This window comes from Rutidosis leptorrhynchoides, unplaced genomic scaffold (assembly GCF_046630445.1).
Source record: "Rutidosis leptorrhynchoides isolate AG116_Rl617_1_P2 unplaced genomic scaffold, CSIRO_AGI_Rlap_v1 contig257, whole genome shotgun sequence".
NCBI lineage: Eukaryota > Viridiplantae > Streptophyta > Magnoliopsida > Asterales > Asteraceae > Rutidosis > Rutidosis leptorrhynchoides.
The window spans coordinates 23,993-40,199 of record NW_027266504.1 but is presented as its reverse complement, the minus strand read 5'-3'; the positions used below and the strand labels follow the sequence as shown (position 1 = coordinate 40,199).

The following is a 16,207-nucleotide window of genomic DNA, read 5'->3' as shown; positions in this document are numbered from 1 at the left end:
ATGCAGAGAATTTCCATATTTTACTATGGACAGACTTCAAAGTCATCAAGAATACCATTGATGGCAAAAGCTACCTTTCTCATCCAGGTAATTAATCTCTTTGTTCATCTTCAAAAGTATATGCTTTAATTAAGCCGTCCCAGTTTACTTAAAACAGTTAAATTAACGTTCTAAAGTTTAGTTTGGCATTTCTGTTAATCATTTGTTACTAAATATTTTATTCTTCTTCAAGTTAAAAAGTCACTTGATTTTGTCAACATTATTGGCCTATATACAAAGGCTTGGCTTCTTAAATTTGATTATAGATGACATTGCTTGAAGGATAAAACAAAATTACCTTAATTAAATAAACAGATGAGGTAAGTGTATGATTAATTTTGTAAACTTTATTTCCTGCTTAATGAAACAGAACAATTCGAAGATGGCCTCAAGGACAAAATATTGCACCACAAGGATAAAATCTTTTTGTCATTCCATTGTTCAACTATTCTGTCGATACATCATTCTTTCCAGGTAAGGTTAAAGACATTACTCTCCCGTATCAAAATATATGATGTTTTGTATCGTTCATCCAAATGAATATGTATCTAATATTGAAGAGAATTGACTATATAAATACATATCGAATTTTTATATTCAAGTTGTCTAATATTTCCTTCTCTTATCTTGATTTCAATTTACATATGGCGATCTTGGGGATACCAGTTTCTTTTTTCGAGGTATGCTCGGCTACTATATATGCATGGATTTTTTTTTCGATGTTTTGAAAAACGAACTTGAACGTATAATATTTTGCAGCTTTTGGGAATGTTAGGGAGTTTGAAAGGGATAACATCAGATACAATAGCTTCTGAATGTGTGTTAAAGTTGTATGAACAAGGAGAGTTGACAACAGTCAATAAAAGTCAACCCCAAGAGTTTGCACAATTTGGAGCTCATTTCATTAGTCAAACAGATCAGCCACAAGGCTTGTAACTTTGCTAATTTCATTCCCTTTGAAGAAGACAGCCCTTTACAAGTAATTAGTTACTCTAAACCCAATTGTCCTAATTTATCTATCTAATTAAACATGTCTATTACAAAAATTATGCTCATTTGCTAGAAAGTAGAGTGGATCAAGTTCTTAGGAGCTTTGAAATCTTGAGACCAGAGCCAACCAAGTCTTAACTCAGTGAGTATCAAACCGATTGTGTAATATATATAATTAAGAGCAATGAAATATAGTTTTTAGTCCATTAAAATCTTAACTTGTTATCACTTCAGACCTTCTATTATACTCCTCCATCTCGCAATACATAATCTTTTTTTAGACTTTTCATTTTGTCTCAAAATAGATTTAAAATATTAAATTTTTTCTCTTACTTATTTTTTGTGCCAATAGCTTAAAAGAGAGAATATTAAATTTTGAATGTATAATATGGTTATACTTATATTTGCAGATTAAGAAGAAACTATTTGTGCTTGAGTAATGCTGCAGCTAACAGGACAAAAGCTTTCAAACCTATAGTTGCTTGGCTCGGATATAATAATGTGAGAGAGATATTGTCTTTGGAATAATAAATTTAACGTTGAAGCTATTTAATTAATCTTCTAATAGTAGTAATATTCTTCCTTCTTCTTCTTCTTCTTTTCTCCTTTTTTTTTTTTTTTGTACAGCGTATATGGACTTTTACACAAGATACACACAAATTGAAGGTATATTACGAATTCATTTATTACTAAAAAATGTTTGGGCTATTCATTCATTGATTTATGAAGCAGTATGTAGAAGATGCTGGTGGAGAAAATGTCGATGACTCAGTGAGCAAAAACCACGTATAACACATCGAATCCAGATGATTTAGAACAATTGCATGCCACATTATGTGTAAGCTTTCTCTTTTTACAACCCCGTTCCCAAAATAGATGCAAATTTTTCAATGTAAATTGTATTGAAAAATTTGCATCTATTTTGAGACGGAGGTAGTATATATTTACTTTCTCTACTATGATCAATCAAAGGCTATTGTAAATATATGACTTGTTCTAATGAAGAACAGTTTTCAATTGTTTTTCAGAGTGTGGATGTTTTGATTGATGAGACCTTTATTTCGGATCCTACAGCCTACAATCAAACTGTGTTTCTCCAGAATATCGGAGTTGAAGATTATTCTTGCTTCTCTTTTCTTTCTATTCAGAGTTTATGGCGATATGATAAGAGAATCCATAACTTAACCACTCTAGGTAACTACATTCTCAATCTAGTTGATTTAAAATGTCTCGAATTTCATCCTACTCGCGAAATTAATATTTATCTTAGTCACTGTGTCAAATGTGTTAAGATTGGTTTGATGGAGCAATATCGCAACCTCAGCTGGTTTTAGCAGATCTTATCCAAGCTTTTTCTCCAACGACAACCAGCAACTACACAACCACTACTTTAGAAATATTGCCAAGGTACTTATTATACACATGTTATTGTAAGTCCTCTGAATCAATGCTTGTTCTATTGTTTGTAGTTGATAAATCCAAATCGAAAAAACGTGCAGGGAGAAGAAATCATAAACATTACTGGTAGCATGTGCAACAGGGATATCTCTACTCCAATGGATCCAACTTTAATCCCTTGTTCCTAATTTCTTTTTTCAATGCAATTTCGATTTTGCTAAATTTTCTTCTTCCTTTCTATTTTTGATTCATGCACAACACAAATTACTTGAGGAAATTGTTAAAGTATATACCCGATTAGACAACGGAGAATTACATCGCCCTCTTAATTTGATACACCATTACTTAAAAGTTTATGTATATCAAAATTTATATTAGAAGCAAGATTGGAGCCACATATATATATTAGCAAGAATAGATACTTCTCAAAACAATAATCAAGTGGAAGCCTCATCTCACAATTTTCTTTTTGGGGTAAGCTCACAATTAACATCATCGTATAGTGTCCATTAGGACAATCCTAGTTTATTAAATGTCCGGCCAGATTTCTATTCCACGACAAGTAAGATGGATCCCCAAGAGGCCTGCATGAAAAAAACGAGAAAAATGATTTTTCATTTATGAACACTGACCAATGCTCATACTGATTCTGATATGGCTTGAAAAAACTTACCTTGGTTTGATCACATAAACCATTATGGATGTGACTGCCAAGAACAAGCACATTCCTCCAATTGCAAGATAAGCTATGCCCAAGAAATCGTTCTTTCCGCCAATCCAGCTCGTCGTCGAAAGGACCAGCCTTTTTCCACCCCCGAATCTGTACGTGTTATAATTGTTCTCAATTACAACCGTAATCTCGTCGTTAGGTTGAAGATCCTGCTCTATCCTTCCATATAGTTTTCTGAATGTTGGTAACGCTGCTGTTCTCATCCAAACTATAAGATCCTCTTGTTCACTCAACTATCAAGACAAGAAACTTTTATAAATGCGATATATGAAAATCACAACCAACAAACACAGAGAGAAATACAGACTTACTGGAATGCTTGAGTTGAGCTTTCTACCTCCAATAAGACTTCCACTTTGAAATTTTTTAGCATAAACGTCAGATCCAAATTTCTTTTCTTTATCACTTTTCCATGCAATGTCCTTTTTGCTAACCTCTACCACTTTGTCTTTTACTGAAGACCCATAAGTGTCATTAAACAAACTCCAGGCAATAAGACCACAAGGAACGATTGGCTCCCCATTTGCAGTGACACCTTCTGGCTCACAGACTTTGGTCTGACGCTCTGCCGATTTGCTTCGTAACTGAGAATCACTTCGGCTTTTAACATAGCTGAAAGCATATAGATTTTACAACAGGAAGAAGCACTCTTCATTCAAAGACAAAGATTAAACACTTGCAAGAGAACTAATACTTATATTTGAATTCCTAAGTGAGAAATTTTGTCCGAAAAGCCCTCAAAGTACAATTTTGATCTGCGTTGGTAGCCATTTACAAAACCAAGATATTTCAGAGCTTACTATGGGTTAACAAAACTTATGCAATGAAATAAATTGCATACCGACGATGGTTTTGATAAAAGTTATCGAGCTGGTAGTAGATAAAAACAGGACTCTTCATAAGCTTGGGAACCTGAAAAGAAGAGTGCATGTAATTTAAAGACAACATAAAAAATTGAAATGTTGTCAACATAAAGAATATGAACAACCGTAAAAGTTCGAGTACAAGTCTTGTTGGTGGTTGCACTTTGGATATATGCAAGCTCCTGGTTCTTAAAATTAGCTGGGATGCATTCTTTATCATATTGATTCACAATTTCTACCACCTACATATCATAAAAATGGTTCAGACCATTCTCCATCGCCGATCAATTGACAAGATTATTAGTATGAAAATACAAATAAGAGTTAGGAACATTACACGCTCTGATGCGAACAAGGAAGCAAGGCCAATTGGGATGAACACAATGCCAACAACGATAAATGTTGTAATAACCTTAGGGAAAAAAAATCAAATTTTCATGAGAACCCAAAATCCGAAACGAAAAACCAAGTTGGAAATAGTGATCAAACTGGAAAAAGGGTGCGAAAAGATTACCAATCCAGGTGTTAGAATGGGTTTACAAGCGGGAAGCTCTTGCTGCGTGAACTGGGAATCTACAAATTGAAAAAAAAATTCACAAAAATTGAAATACAAAATGTAATTGAATGTGAAGAAGAGAGAATGAAATTTACATTTGGGTCTTTTGGAATGCTTTTTGGAGACGGAGTCCGATGAAGATCCTTCAGGCGCCGTTGAAGATGAATTGGTCTTTGAGGAACTTGCAGCTCCTTTTGCCATTACGTCACTCTTCTCTTCTCCAGTGATTTTGGTTTTCTCAAATTTTATTTACACACTCATTTTTTTTTGTTTGTAATCCTTGAATCTGATAGCAATAGATAAAAGAAGATGAATCGGAAGAAGCAGGTTGTTGGGTTTTCACATTTTTGTCAGCATTATTCTTTTGGTCCTTCAATTCAGGAGAAATGGAAATATTTCAGTTGTTAGACGGTTTAAAAAGAAAGAGAAACAGAGAGAGTGACATGCGAGAAAATCAACTCGGTCTTATTTTTTTAGATACGGGCCTAAACCAAATTCTTAAACAGAAACCAACTCGATTCGGTTCAATATTTCAGAGGAGCTCGATAGTCAATAGAGGATGAATCTTGTGTGCGAAGGCTCTCTGCTTTTAGAGCATGGAGGAGGATGTCGTAATAGGTTATCTTTTTCCTTGTAATTGTAAGGAGGCTGTTTTCGTAACAAAATGATCGATAGTCGGTCATAATAATAATTACTACTATATGGAAGAAGATTCCTTTTGTCCTAAAACAGAATGATCAAATTAGGCTAATGAAATTAGCAAACTCAAATGCATTTGTTGGATAATTACACAAACTGTTCTGTAAACTGTACAACATTTGTATACAGTTTTCTTTATTTAAACCCAAATCACGCGATTAAACTGATGTCATTAATTAAAAAAAGGAAGAATCCGCCATGTCAGATGAACTTTGCAGCATATAGTCTCTACTCTCTAGTGAATGTATTTATATAGCTCGTTCGACGTCATGATTAAGCTCCAAATAACCTGAATATGACGTCATTAATATTGTTTAAATCCAAATCGTGAACCAAATGGTTGCTTGCAGACTGGAAGAATTCCTACCTCTGTAACCGTGACTGCGACCTTCTGCTGCTGCTGCAATTGAAAATTGTTACATACACATCATTAATCATACATTTTCAATTCCAAAAAAAAAAAAATATTAATATAAATTCTTTTCTTAGATCTATTTATTAATTAGGAATTTTTGTGTTACATACATTGGCTTTGACAAGGTTTTGCCAATTGGCTTTGGCTCTGGCTGTGTCTGTGGTTGTGAAGGCTCATCACTTGCCAATGGTACATTTTTCGCCTGCAAAATGCGAAAAATTATAAATAGGAATAAGAACTTTCTGATAGGTTTATGTAACAGTTAGCATATACTCTTAAATATACATACCAGGTTCCTGAATAGGAGATTGTAGAACATATGAATGTAAGTGTTCTTGGCCTGTTTCTGCTCCTTATTCAGTTGTCTCCAAAATGTATACATGCTCCCCATATTCAGCAACTTATCGGCGTAGATCTTCCACGTATAGCTACCAAAAACCACCAAAGAGTTTCAGAAGCCTGATCGCTTACATTTTCAACTAGGAAAATATTAGAAAACTAGAAAATGTTGAAATATTTAGTCCTAGGATCTCTAGTTACCATTCATTGATACGTTTAAGGCCTTCTGTCGAAAACTTATTCCAATTCTCAGGATTAGTCCTGCAATTCTCGAAGAAATCAGCGATTTTATTGCTCGACTCATCTCCATTGCTAGGATCAATGTGGAAACCGGAGATGCCATCCACGATTATCTCAGCCGGGCCACCATGATTCGTAGCAAACATCGGCAATCCACAGTTCATTGCCTCGATGACTGTTAGGCCAAATGCTTCATACAAAGCTGGCTGAACGAAAGCTCCTTTAGTATCGGCAATACATCGGTACAGCTCTCCGTTTCGGTACCGATCGCTCTGAGCTGCAATCCATCGGAACTGTCCTTTAAGCTGATACTTGTCGATCAAGGAATGCATTTTCCTGATCTCAGCCATCTCTTCCCTATCTTTTGACTTTGAAGGATCAAAGAAGCCGCCAACGATCACAAGATTGACTAAATTTCTTAATCTCTTGTTCTTTCCGTACCATTCTGTTAATCCTGACAGGTTTTTCACTACATCCAGCCTTGCCATTGAAAAGATTATCGGTTTCCTCTTGTCTGCTAGATATCCTCTGGTTTTGTCAGCAAAAAATCATGTTAGGAAATCAGGAAATTAACTTGAGGGAAACAAAAACTAGCTTATAAAAATACTAATGTAGTTAATTAGATATTTTACATGTGTTCGTCATTGTCCACTTTGCTGTACAAAAGTTCTTCAATGGCAGGTTGGAACTGTGTTAATCTTTTCTGTCTCTCAGTGAAAGGGAAGTACACTGATTGGTCAGCTCCAGGAGCAGCAATATTGAATTTCGGATCGAAGACGTTAATTCCTGAAACGACTCTGCAAAGCCCTGGCATTGTGAATGAAACATGGCTCTCATACTGACCTGCTTTATCTTTGCTGAAAAAAATCAAAACCTAGGAATTTCTATAAATATATAAAAACAGTTTCCTTTATCATTTACTAGAAATATTCCGGATTCTAACCTTCCTGCGATTTCCTGGTATGTGCTTGCTATTATGAAATCCGTTTGGTTCATTGCAATTGTATCAGCAATAAATTGGCATGAAAAATGATACTTGGGATCTAATTCCTTCCATTTCAGGTCAGAATCTTCATATTTTGTTTTTTCCAATGCATGAGCAATTGTTGCCTAATCGGAAACAAAATTTCTGGTCAATAACTGAAAATCACATAAAAAATCAAGCTGATGATTTCCAAATTACCTGAGTTGTGCCAAGTTTCCTAGCCATAAGAGATGCCACCAAATTTCCGTCAGAGTAATTTCCTATTATAAGATCTGGTTTTCCGTCCATGACTTCTAGGACTTTCGTTGTAGCATCCTAATAGTTTATTGGTGTTCAGAAGTTATAGATTAGGTTAAGACTAGAAGTGATGGAATATGGAGAAAAAACAATGATATTCTACTCGCCTGAGCATATCTTTCTAGGAAAGGGTAGACATCAAAACGAGAAACCCAACGACGAAGCACTCCTTTTTCTGTCTTGAATGGAACCCTAAGAATATGAGAATGCTTTGTACCATTAATTTCTTCAAGTTCTTGATTGCATTTTGTCCCCAACGCATCAGATATGAGTCTTGTCACCTGTCACAGCCAATAATACTCATACATGTCCTGATTCGGCTCATTTTTCATTAATTCATAGATTCTTCAGAAACTAACCACTAGGATTTGAGGTTTAAATTTGAGTCCTTGTTGCTTGATTCTGAGGAGCATCTCCTCTTCTAAAGCTTTCACTTGATCCAAAATGTACACAACCTGATAAAAATTAACTAAACACATTTTTATTTTTCATAAAACTAAAATAGAGTCAAAAAGGAGAAATGTGTAATTTTTTTACCTGGCCACCAGTGTCTGGCAAGCCGAGGACATCAGCTTGGCCGAAATAACCGTGAGGAGAGAAAATGACGACATTGAAAACAGTCGGAAGCCTTCCAAAGAATTTCTCGAGATTGACAGGATCAGGAGCTTGTAGAACTTCTGATAGTTCTCTAATTGTATCTTTAACTCTTTCTGCAGTATCGCCCCAGCCCTTCTCAAAACCCCACTCCTTGAACCTATTAAATAGAAAATTTTGCATCAGAGGGAAGAATATTCATGAAATCAGAATTATAAGATATTGCCAAAAAAAAAACACGAAGGGAATTCTGACCTTAGCTCAAAATTTTGGTATGGAGTGTCTTTAGGAAGTGCTGATAAGAAAACTTCAGCCACTACAAGTGCCATTTGAAGCTTTGCAGGTGTGTTCAGGTTCTCGTTTATCATAAGTTTCTGCAAAATAGAATTGACAAAATATTTTCAGCCAAATATCATTACTCCTTCCGTCTCAAGATACATGATGTTTTGAGTTTTTTTAGGTTCATTCATATGTACATGTATTTAGTTAAGATTTTTCATTAGATACATGTTCATGTGAATGAACCTAAAAATCCAATACATCATGTATTTTGAGACAGATGTAGTATTATTCATTCAAATTTCATATTCAAACTCACAAATTATAGAACTTACATCTCCTTGATGCTCCAGGGACAGCAAGTAATCTACTAGAGGCTGTGCATTCTCCAATTTTCCACTTATCTTCGCTGTCACGAACTTGGAAACGAAATTAAGTCCATTTCCTATTGATGAGGAAAGAGATAAGTGAGGGACTGAATAGTCAATTGCTCCAAAATCCACTTCTAATGCATTTTCATCCTTTGCCCTGACAATATCAAATAGATTATCACGAGATTGAACCAATTTTCCGATAGAACAATTAAACCGAGAATTAGAAGAAAAAGTTTATACCAGTTTTCATCAACAGTCATTTCCTTGAACTTGAGATAATCTGTTGCAGTAATGCCCTCGACGGATAAATCATCAGCGTTCACTTTGACGAATTCCCAGAATCCAGGATTTGGTCTCACGGAAAAGGCGATAAATGGAGGGACAACAGCAGCTTCCTGAACAAGATGTAGGAAATTGACAAATTAGCCATTTTTGAATTATTAATGAATTAAAAGCCAAAAAAAGTTGAAGAAATTTTCTAAAAATAAAAACAAACCTGAGTGGAACACAAGATGTAGCCAAGGACACCTTCCAGCACTTGTGTTCTTTCGTTTTTGTCGACTATCACCTTCTCCATTTCTTCCATTAATTGATGGAGCTTCATTATTCGTCTTCCCTTTTCAATGTACTTAGAGAAACATTTCTTCACATGGTATTTGCTCTGTCTCAATGCATCTGGCATGCTATCAGCAATAGAATCAGAACGCTGCACCAGTGGTGACGTGGAAGTGGCCATCTTTTTAAGGTTGTTTGTGTTTTAAAGGGTCTAGAACAAACAACTTGGTATTTCCCATTTGAGAAGCTTATCTATTTATAGAGCCACGGTTGCTTCTCATGCAGAATTCATTTTAAAAAGTAAAAGATGCTTCCTTTCTAGTTTCAAGAAGTGGTTTATTTTTCTCCCTTTTCTAATTAATTTTTTTTTCCCTGGTAGGAAATGGACCAAATTAGGAAAATGCATAGAAAAGAAAAAGAACATTCTTGAAAGTGAAACAAAGACAAAGAAAAGAATAACAGGAAGAAGAGGAGAGGAGATTCTCAGTATATATAAAACTAAAAGCAAAAATAAATACTAGAAAAAAGACATTTTGATACTTAACTTTTCGTGGCAGCTAGAAAGATAGTAATGGGATATTTGTATTATGCATATGTTAAAATCGTTCAAACGGAATAGCTCTCTTTATTTGCTGTACGTTTCTTCGTAGCTTGGTATTAGAAACACACGTCAACTTTATGTAATTAAGCTCTGTGGCAAATATAAGAAATAGAATCAAACACTGACTCGTTGAAAGAAGTACAATACTTGATATATAAGCTAGTCGTTCTTAGGAGAACTTAATTAATTATTGGCATGTCTAATAAAAGAAATATCTCGGCAACCAAGGCTTGTTGGTTATTCTGGTAGGGTTTCATTATTGATGTTGTAGGATTAATCCTCCATGAATGCGGAAGGACCACCCCCTATTATATAGTCCTAAACTGATGTGGGAGGACTACCGCTAATGTATAGTCCTAAACTAATAAAAAAAGAAGAAAAATATCTCGAACAGGATGAATTTTAGAAGCAGGTTGTAAATTGCCGATAACAATTCAATAGCAGGGACTTTGAAGCAATAAAATGATAGGTTCAGGTACTGGAATAAGCATATTATCAAACACGTAAACTAATCTTATAAGTTTTATAAATATCAAGGACCAGGCAAGAATTGAGCATAATGTGGGTCGGATCCGGTCCGGGTCGTCTTGCGTTGCATAATTGAAATTTCAAATTAGGGTTCCTTTTTCTTTTTCTTCCTCCTCTAGCACTATAAATAAGAGCTGTATCTCATCATTCAGCGGAAGTGCCCCTCCGCGTCATCTCTAGGTTTTCATTCGGCGACTGGTTGTTTATTGTGCTAGTTAATCGTGAATTAGGGTTAATAAAGATTGGGAATTTTTGCGTCGATATAACTGATTACCAGTGCTTTGTGTTGAAGTGGGCAACTGTGTATGAGCCGACGCTACAATTTCTCTCTCCGATTCTGCAAATTCAATTTGGGTTTGTTTATGCTCCACCCAATTTGCAGATTCGGAGAAATTTACTCTTGTATGTGATTGAGTTTTGCTTTAATTTGATTTTCAAAAGAAAAAAAACTGAGCTTTTCGGTTTGAATGTAAAAATGGAAATGATGATTATTTCCCCAAATGATCGAAGCTGATTATACTGTGCGATTTAAATTCTCTTTTCAGAGAATCCAAGCCAGGAATCTGATCCATCTTAATTCTCTAATCAAATTAGTTCAATCTCGAATTGTGTTGTCAAAAAATGTAGCTTTTCTGTGGTTTGTTTTTTGTTTAAACTTGGAGATGGAGGTGATGATTATTTCCCCAAATGATCGAAGCTGAATAAACTGAGCGAATTTATGTTTCTCTTCATCAGAGAATCCAAGCCAGGAATCTGATCCATCTCCTTAAAAAAAAATAAAAAATTAAATTGTTCATTCATTCAATTGAATTTGATTTATACTTGATGTTATTTATGCCAGATGGATGTGATGATTATTTCCCCAAATGATCGAAGTTGAATAAACTGAGCGAATTTTATGTTCCTCTTCATCAGAGAAACCAAGCCAGGAATCTGATCCATTCTGATATTATCTTACAAGAGTTTGTTCTGTTCTTTGAATGCAAGACCAATGAATAGTTCAATGAGTGGCCGAAACTGGAGAGATGCTTAAAAGTTGATTAAGAATGGCTTTATATAAATATTTTATTCTCTCCTAAATGGTTAAATATAATTGGTGGGTATAGCAGGGGAGTAACGAATTATCTTTTATAAGAACGTGTTGCTTCTTTTGGTGAACTCTCCTTTTATACTAGGAGATGTTCAAGTTTCCGAAGCATAGATGTACTATTTGCCAGTATTAAACAGCCCTTTGCACTCTTGTTCTGGTGCTACCTGTCTTCTGGTATATATATGTTCAAGACAATGCTGTGATTTTAGCGTAATTGTTAGTTATTTGTTCAAACTTTTGTGTAATTCGTCCTGGTAATAGAATTGTGGATAATATTACTGACAATACCTATGGTTTTTGTGTTTCGGCTCCTAGTTTTGAGGACTATCCGAAGATTGTCGCTAATTAACACTATTCGATTTGGCCATAAACAATCTTGATTAATAATATTCCTACATTTATAAAAAAAAAAAAAAAAAAAAGAATGTTCGATCCCAATTTTTTTTGATTTAATCAAATGACGAGACCAGCCAGATTAGATAAGATTACAGGACAACCATTAATCCGAAACCGTGGAGTTTATTTCAATTTCCTTTGAATAATTTGACTTAAAATAATAAATCGTCTTTCATGATATTAACGGTCCAACACAGTTTGACCGAGAAGCACAATAAAAAGACTATTCTTAATACATCAATCTCCATTCCATTCTACAGCAAGCAATGCTCCTCCATCTATGATCTATCTATTCTACTTGCAATGGACGTCCACTTCTAAGAAATTTAATGCCTCACGACCGATGATTGATAGAATTTCCTCAACCTCCAATTCTTGTAGATGAACTATAAGGGCTACATTAGGATACACCAGCAATAATAATAATACTGATACTTAATATTATTACTATTATTACAAAAGCCATTGGAAAACCTGGTCACAAATTAAAGAGTCTTCTAACATAATATAACTAATTATCATTATTTTATTTGGACCAGTTTCCTCATTTTGAACCTTGAAAGAACTAAAATACTCTAGGAATGCTAATATTTGTAATGTAAAAAAATTAAAAGACTCAAACAAATCAAAAAAAAACTAATTTAACTATTTTTCCATTATATTCGTGAGTAAATTATTACATCATACATTATCAATTGTAACTTGATTTTATTACATCGAAAACCAATTCTCCTGAATTGATCATAGGCTTTCATTTCTCCATCACTTTTCCAGCAAGGTTCGATTAACGTGGAGAACATTGGCATTCGCCATTGTTGCATTTAACAGGCGCCGGCGGCGCGCAGTACAAAGGTCTACAATCTGTATCCTTCTTACACTTTGATAATTTTGTGACTGCTTCTAATTTGTTTTGGGTAGGTTTTAAACATCCACAATGACCAATAAATTTAGGGGGGGTAGGTTTTCGTGGATAATCAAGCAAACAAGCAACTTGTTTAGGCGGCACGCAATTTGTCTTGGTGCACTGCGGTGTTGTGTTATATACCTCATCAGCGAAGATGCTTGATATCATGTATAAACCTACATATATATCGATTTTAATCGGTACATAAATTATAAATAATAAATAGATAATTATATTAATTGAGAGGAAAAAATGAGCTGATCAAAGAAAGCCATGAAAACCGATGAAAGCAATGAATTAGCCATCTTTCCTAATTTTTCTCATCTTCTTCTACTATGCGAATATATGTTTTCACTTTGATTTGAGTTATTAGTTGAAAAAATATGGGTAGTATTTATAGAAGTAAATAATGGGAGAAAAATCTATCCAAATCTTTTAGGATGGATCACATAATATTTATGTATAGAGATTGGAATGTAATCTGATTATCTATACCATTTAAATAATTTTATTTGATTCTTTCTATTCAAATATGATTAGGATTGATCACATAATATTTATTTACAGAATTTGGAATGCAATCTGATAATATATACCATTTAAACAATTTTATTTGATTCTTTCTAATTAAATATAATTTGGTTTGATCATAAATAAATATATTTTGTTTTTTTTTTCCAAATTATGAAATAGGATAGTATAATTATGCTGATTTCACATAATACAAGCCTCCTTATCCTAGTTTTACATAAATACGTCGTTGACTTTCAAAAAAAAAAACGTCGTTGGAGCCCAAGGTCCATGGAATTTATGAACGATCGATCACATTTGTTTCATAAATTTGTGGGATAGTCAAAACGATGAATCATGATCGGTTTCCCCGACAAGCTTTTAGCAAAAAATTGTACGTAATATCTATTCTGAAAGGCTTTGCTGTTGTTAAAAAATGTAGCTTTTCTGTAGTTGTTTGTTTAAATTTTGAGATGGGAGGTGATGATTACTTCCCCAAATGATCGAAGCTGAATAAACTTAGCTAATTTATGTTTCTCTTCATCAGAGAATCCAAGCCAGGAATCTGATCCATATCCTTAAAAAAAAAATCATTTTTAAATTGTTCATTCATTGAATTGAATTGGTTTGTGGTTGATGTGATGTATCAGTGTTCCTTTGGGGTTTGGCTTGCTTGGTAGAATTAGGCTAGTCTGATTGCTAAAGGAATTTGAACTAATTAAACTCTACAATTTCGGATAAAATGATGATAATTTGATGTTTGAATCATCTATTCTATCCCTTTCATATAATGACATGTACATGGACCCCTCCTCTACCTCCGTTATGGCTCGACTCCTTCCAAGCACATTTCATCGGCTTCCTTGGCCGCAGAGGGCTTTGACAACTTGAAAGGTCTTGTCGAATCCGACAAGAAGAAGTTGATGTGAATGTGATGGAGAAAGCTCAAATTAATCTCATTAACTACTAATAAACATTGTGTGAATATATTTTAATGCATTATAATGTTTTCTGACGAGTTTTATCTCGAGAGATTCTTGTTGAACAAAACTGACAAAGGACAGAATTCCTTTTGGTGGTGGAAGAAGAGCCTGTCCTGGTTGGAACCTGGCTATCATTGTGGCTCATTACGTAATTGTGTAATTGCAGCCATGATTTAGTACTGTTTTGATTGGAAACTTAAAGATGGAGAAACAAGCAAAGGCTTCTGAGCGACTCAGTCGCCCACTTCTATGTGTTCCTCTAGTACACTTAAATCCATTTGCTGATTGCACAAGAATTCAACAATATTACTACTGTGGATGTAATAATTTAGAATATTGTCCTCGAGTTTGAGCGACTCAGTCGCCCACTTCTATGTAATAATTTACACATTCGAAAGTTTTATTATGAAGAGAGAATCTCCAATAGTCCAATCCACTACATATGTACAGTATGTTGTGTATACAAATATTGCTTAACAAGAAGCTATTCTAGGAAATTCATCTTTAAGCAGAAACCATTTGTGGGACTTGCATTTTAAACCCATTCGATCTTCAACGTAGATCGAATTTCTGTCCGAAGTAACCGATGATAGATCTGGGGAAGAGAGATCACTTTGTGGAGATGAAGTTGAAACTCGTGAATCTGCCAAATGGACCATTAAGAAAATCAGTTAATTAAAGTAGCAACATCAGAAAAGAATATTCTGCAATTGAGATATTATAAGTTTACCTCTAGCAGATCATGTGAAGAATCAGTTGAACATCTTGACATTGAACCAGATCCTGTAACTGAACCAAATTTGTTAGAAAATAAAATATTCCAAAACTAAATTCGAGCTTAAAATCGTAATTCCTAACTCTATCCCTAATTAATTGTCACTTTTTTTTATGTACTATGCAGTTTGCATAGGAAAAGTGAAATGAATTAGGGACGGAGGGAGCACTACTTAACTTGTTACCTTTTGAAGAGTAATACGATTGCTTGCAATACAAGATAGCAGTTTGAATCTGCTCATTGCGAAACTCGTAGTCGCTTCTTGTCTTATAGCTATTTGCCATTGTCGTCATCTTGAGAGCCAAGGAAGATCCGCTCCTTTTCAAATTCTTACAGGCAACACGATAACCTGACTGATTTTCTTCAACCACTTGTGAATTGAGAAGCTTTTGGATGTCACCGTACGCGAAGGCGGCGGCGATTTGTATGCCCCCTCGACGGTGCAATCTCTGGTAACTATAATGGGCTCCTCGGTTTTTTTCGACTTGGATTTCTTGAAAGCAGATACTGTTTTGAACAACGAGACTGGGGATGACGGAGAGTGAGGCCTCGGAGATGACAATGAACAAGAGGCGGGGGAGGAAGAAGAAGAAGAAGACACGGTGGGGGCCTTCTTTTCACTAGGATGCAATTTCTTGTGTTGGACAAGGAGAAAGTTCCAAGTCGATGAAGGAATCAGAGCCTGAAACTTGACTAGTTTCATTAGAATGTTCTTTATTCTCCTTCTGAGTTATAAGCACAGAGGGTATCAAGAACATGAACAATTTAAGAAGTTCCATTTGTAAGATTTGTCTCCAACAAAATGATGTTGAGAAGATAGTCTCAATTCTCAAATATGAAATTCCTAGGAAATAGTACTTGCTAGTGATTTTCTAGTTTATAATACTCCTTCCCTACTAGTAATATATACCAACGCAAACTCTACTTAATTAAGTAGAGTTTGGTAACTTTCTGCAATTTGTGAAAATTAAAAACCAAAACTTTGGTTGATGATGCTAAATTTAAGCAATTTTTAGTGCTTACCCATTTACAGCATGAATATACATATCTTAGAAAAGAAAGTTGGA

At 34.7% G+C, this 16,207-nt stretch overlaps 2 protein-coding genes, 5 non-coding genes and 1 pseudogene across 7 annotated transcripts; 6 read left to right on the top strand and 2 right to left on the bottom strand.

The window, feature by feature from the left end:
• On the top strand, positions 1–2,615 carry LOC139882311 (uncharacterized; annotated as a pseudogene).
• A 332-nt stretch (positions 2,616–2,947) lies between these two features.
• Positions 2,948–4,777, bottom strand: LOC139882310 (ALA-interacting subunit 3-like). Its single transcript, XM_071866661.1, has 8 exons — positions 4,672–4,777; positions 4,535–4,593; positions 4,358–4,432; positions 4,146–4,262; positions 3,999–4,069; positions 3,469–3,769; positions 3,101–3,390; positions 2,948–3,011 (listed from the first exon to the last, which is right to left on the bottom strand). The coding sequence occupies exons 1-8, from the start codon at positions 4,775–4,777 to the stop codon at positions 2,948–2,950; spliced, it is 1,083 nt and encodes a 360-aa protein (XP_071722762.1).
• Positions 4,778–5,638: 861 nt separating this feature from the next.
• LOC139882309 (sucrose synthase 5-like) lies at positions 5,639–9,534 on the bottom strand. The gene is made up of 14 exons (XM_071866660.1): positions 9,295–9,534; positions 9,039–9,193; positions 8,760–8,952; positions 8,401–8,519; positions 8,089–8,305; positions 7,911–8,006; positions 7,659–7,832; positions 7,453–7,569; positions 7,213–7,379; positions 6,902–7,126; positions 6,231–6,797; positions 5,980–6,118; positions 5,813–5,892; positions 5,639–5,675 (listed from the first exon to the last, which is right to left on the bottom strand). Exons 1-14 carry the CDS (start codon positions 9,532–9,534, stop codon positions 5,639–5,641), a joined length of 2,526 nt encoding a protein of 841 aa, XP_071722761.1.
• A 1,423-nt stretch (positions 9,535–10,957) lies between these two features.
• On the top strand, positions 10,958–11,054 carry LOC139882313 (small nucleolar RNA Z103). Its single transcript, XR_011771787.1, has one exon. It is a non-coding gene; the product is annotated as a small nucleolar RNA Z103 (small nucleolar RNA).
• Positions 11,055–11,144: 90 nt separating this feature from the next.
• LOC139882316 (small nucleolar RNA Z103) lies at positions 11,145–11,244 on the top strand. The gene has a single exon (XR_011771789.1). It is a non-coding gene; the product is annotated as a small nucleolar RNA Z103 (small nucleolar RNA).
• Positions 11,245–11,323: 79 nt separating this feature from the next.
• On the top strand, positions 11,324–11,424 carry LOC139882314 (small nucleolar RNA Z103). The gene has a single exon (XR_011771788.1). It is a non-coding gene; the product is annotated as a small nucleolar RNA Z103 (small nucleolar RNA).
• Positions 11,425–11,622: 198 nt separating this feature from the next.
• On the top strand, positions 11,623–11,754 carry LOC139882318 (small nucleolar RNA snoR137). Its single transcript, XR_011771791.1, has one exon. It is a non-coding gene; the product is annotated as a small nucleolar RNA snoR137 (small nucleolar RNA).
• A 2,101-nt stretch (positions 11,755–13,855) lies between these two features.
• LOC139882317 (small nucleolar RNA Z103) lies at positions 13,856–13,956 on the top strand. Its single transcript, XR_011771790.1, has one exon. It is a non-coding gene; the product is annotated as a small nucleolar RNA Z103 (small nucleolar RNA).
• Positions 13,957–16,207: the final 2,251 nt, after the last annotated feature.

Excerpts from the sequence above, each read along its gene's own strand:
- LOC139882310 (XM_071866661.1), bottom strand. The coding sequence starts at position 4,777 with ATGGCAAAAGGAGCTGCAAGTTCCTCAAAGACCAATTCATCTTCAACG. Across the intron at positions 4,263-4,357 it reads CCTTGTTCGCATCAGAGCGT|GTGGTAGAAATTGTGAATCA; the intron begins GTAATGTTCCTA and ends TATGATATGTAG. Across the intron at positions 3,012-3,100 it reads GTTTATGTGATCAAACCAAG|GCCTCTTGGGGATCCATCTT; the intron begins GTAAGTTTTTTC and ends TTTTTCATGCAG.
- LOC139882309 (XM_071866660.1), bottom strand. The coding sequence starts at position 9,534 with ATGGCCACTTCCACGTCACCACTGGTGCAGCGTTCTGATTCTATTGCT. Across the intron at positions 8,953-9,038 it reads ATGACTGTTGATGAAAACTG|GGCAAAGGATGAAAATGCAT; the intron begins GTATAAACTTTT and ends TGATATTGTCAG. Across the intron at positions 8,520-8,759 it reads CCCTGGAGCATCAAGGAGAT|AAACTTATGATAAACGAGAA; the intron begins GTAAGTTCTATA and ends TCTATTTTGCAG.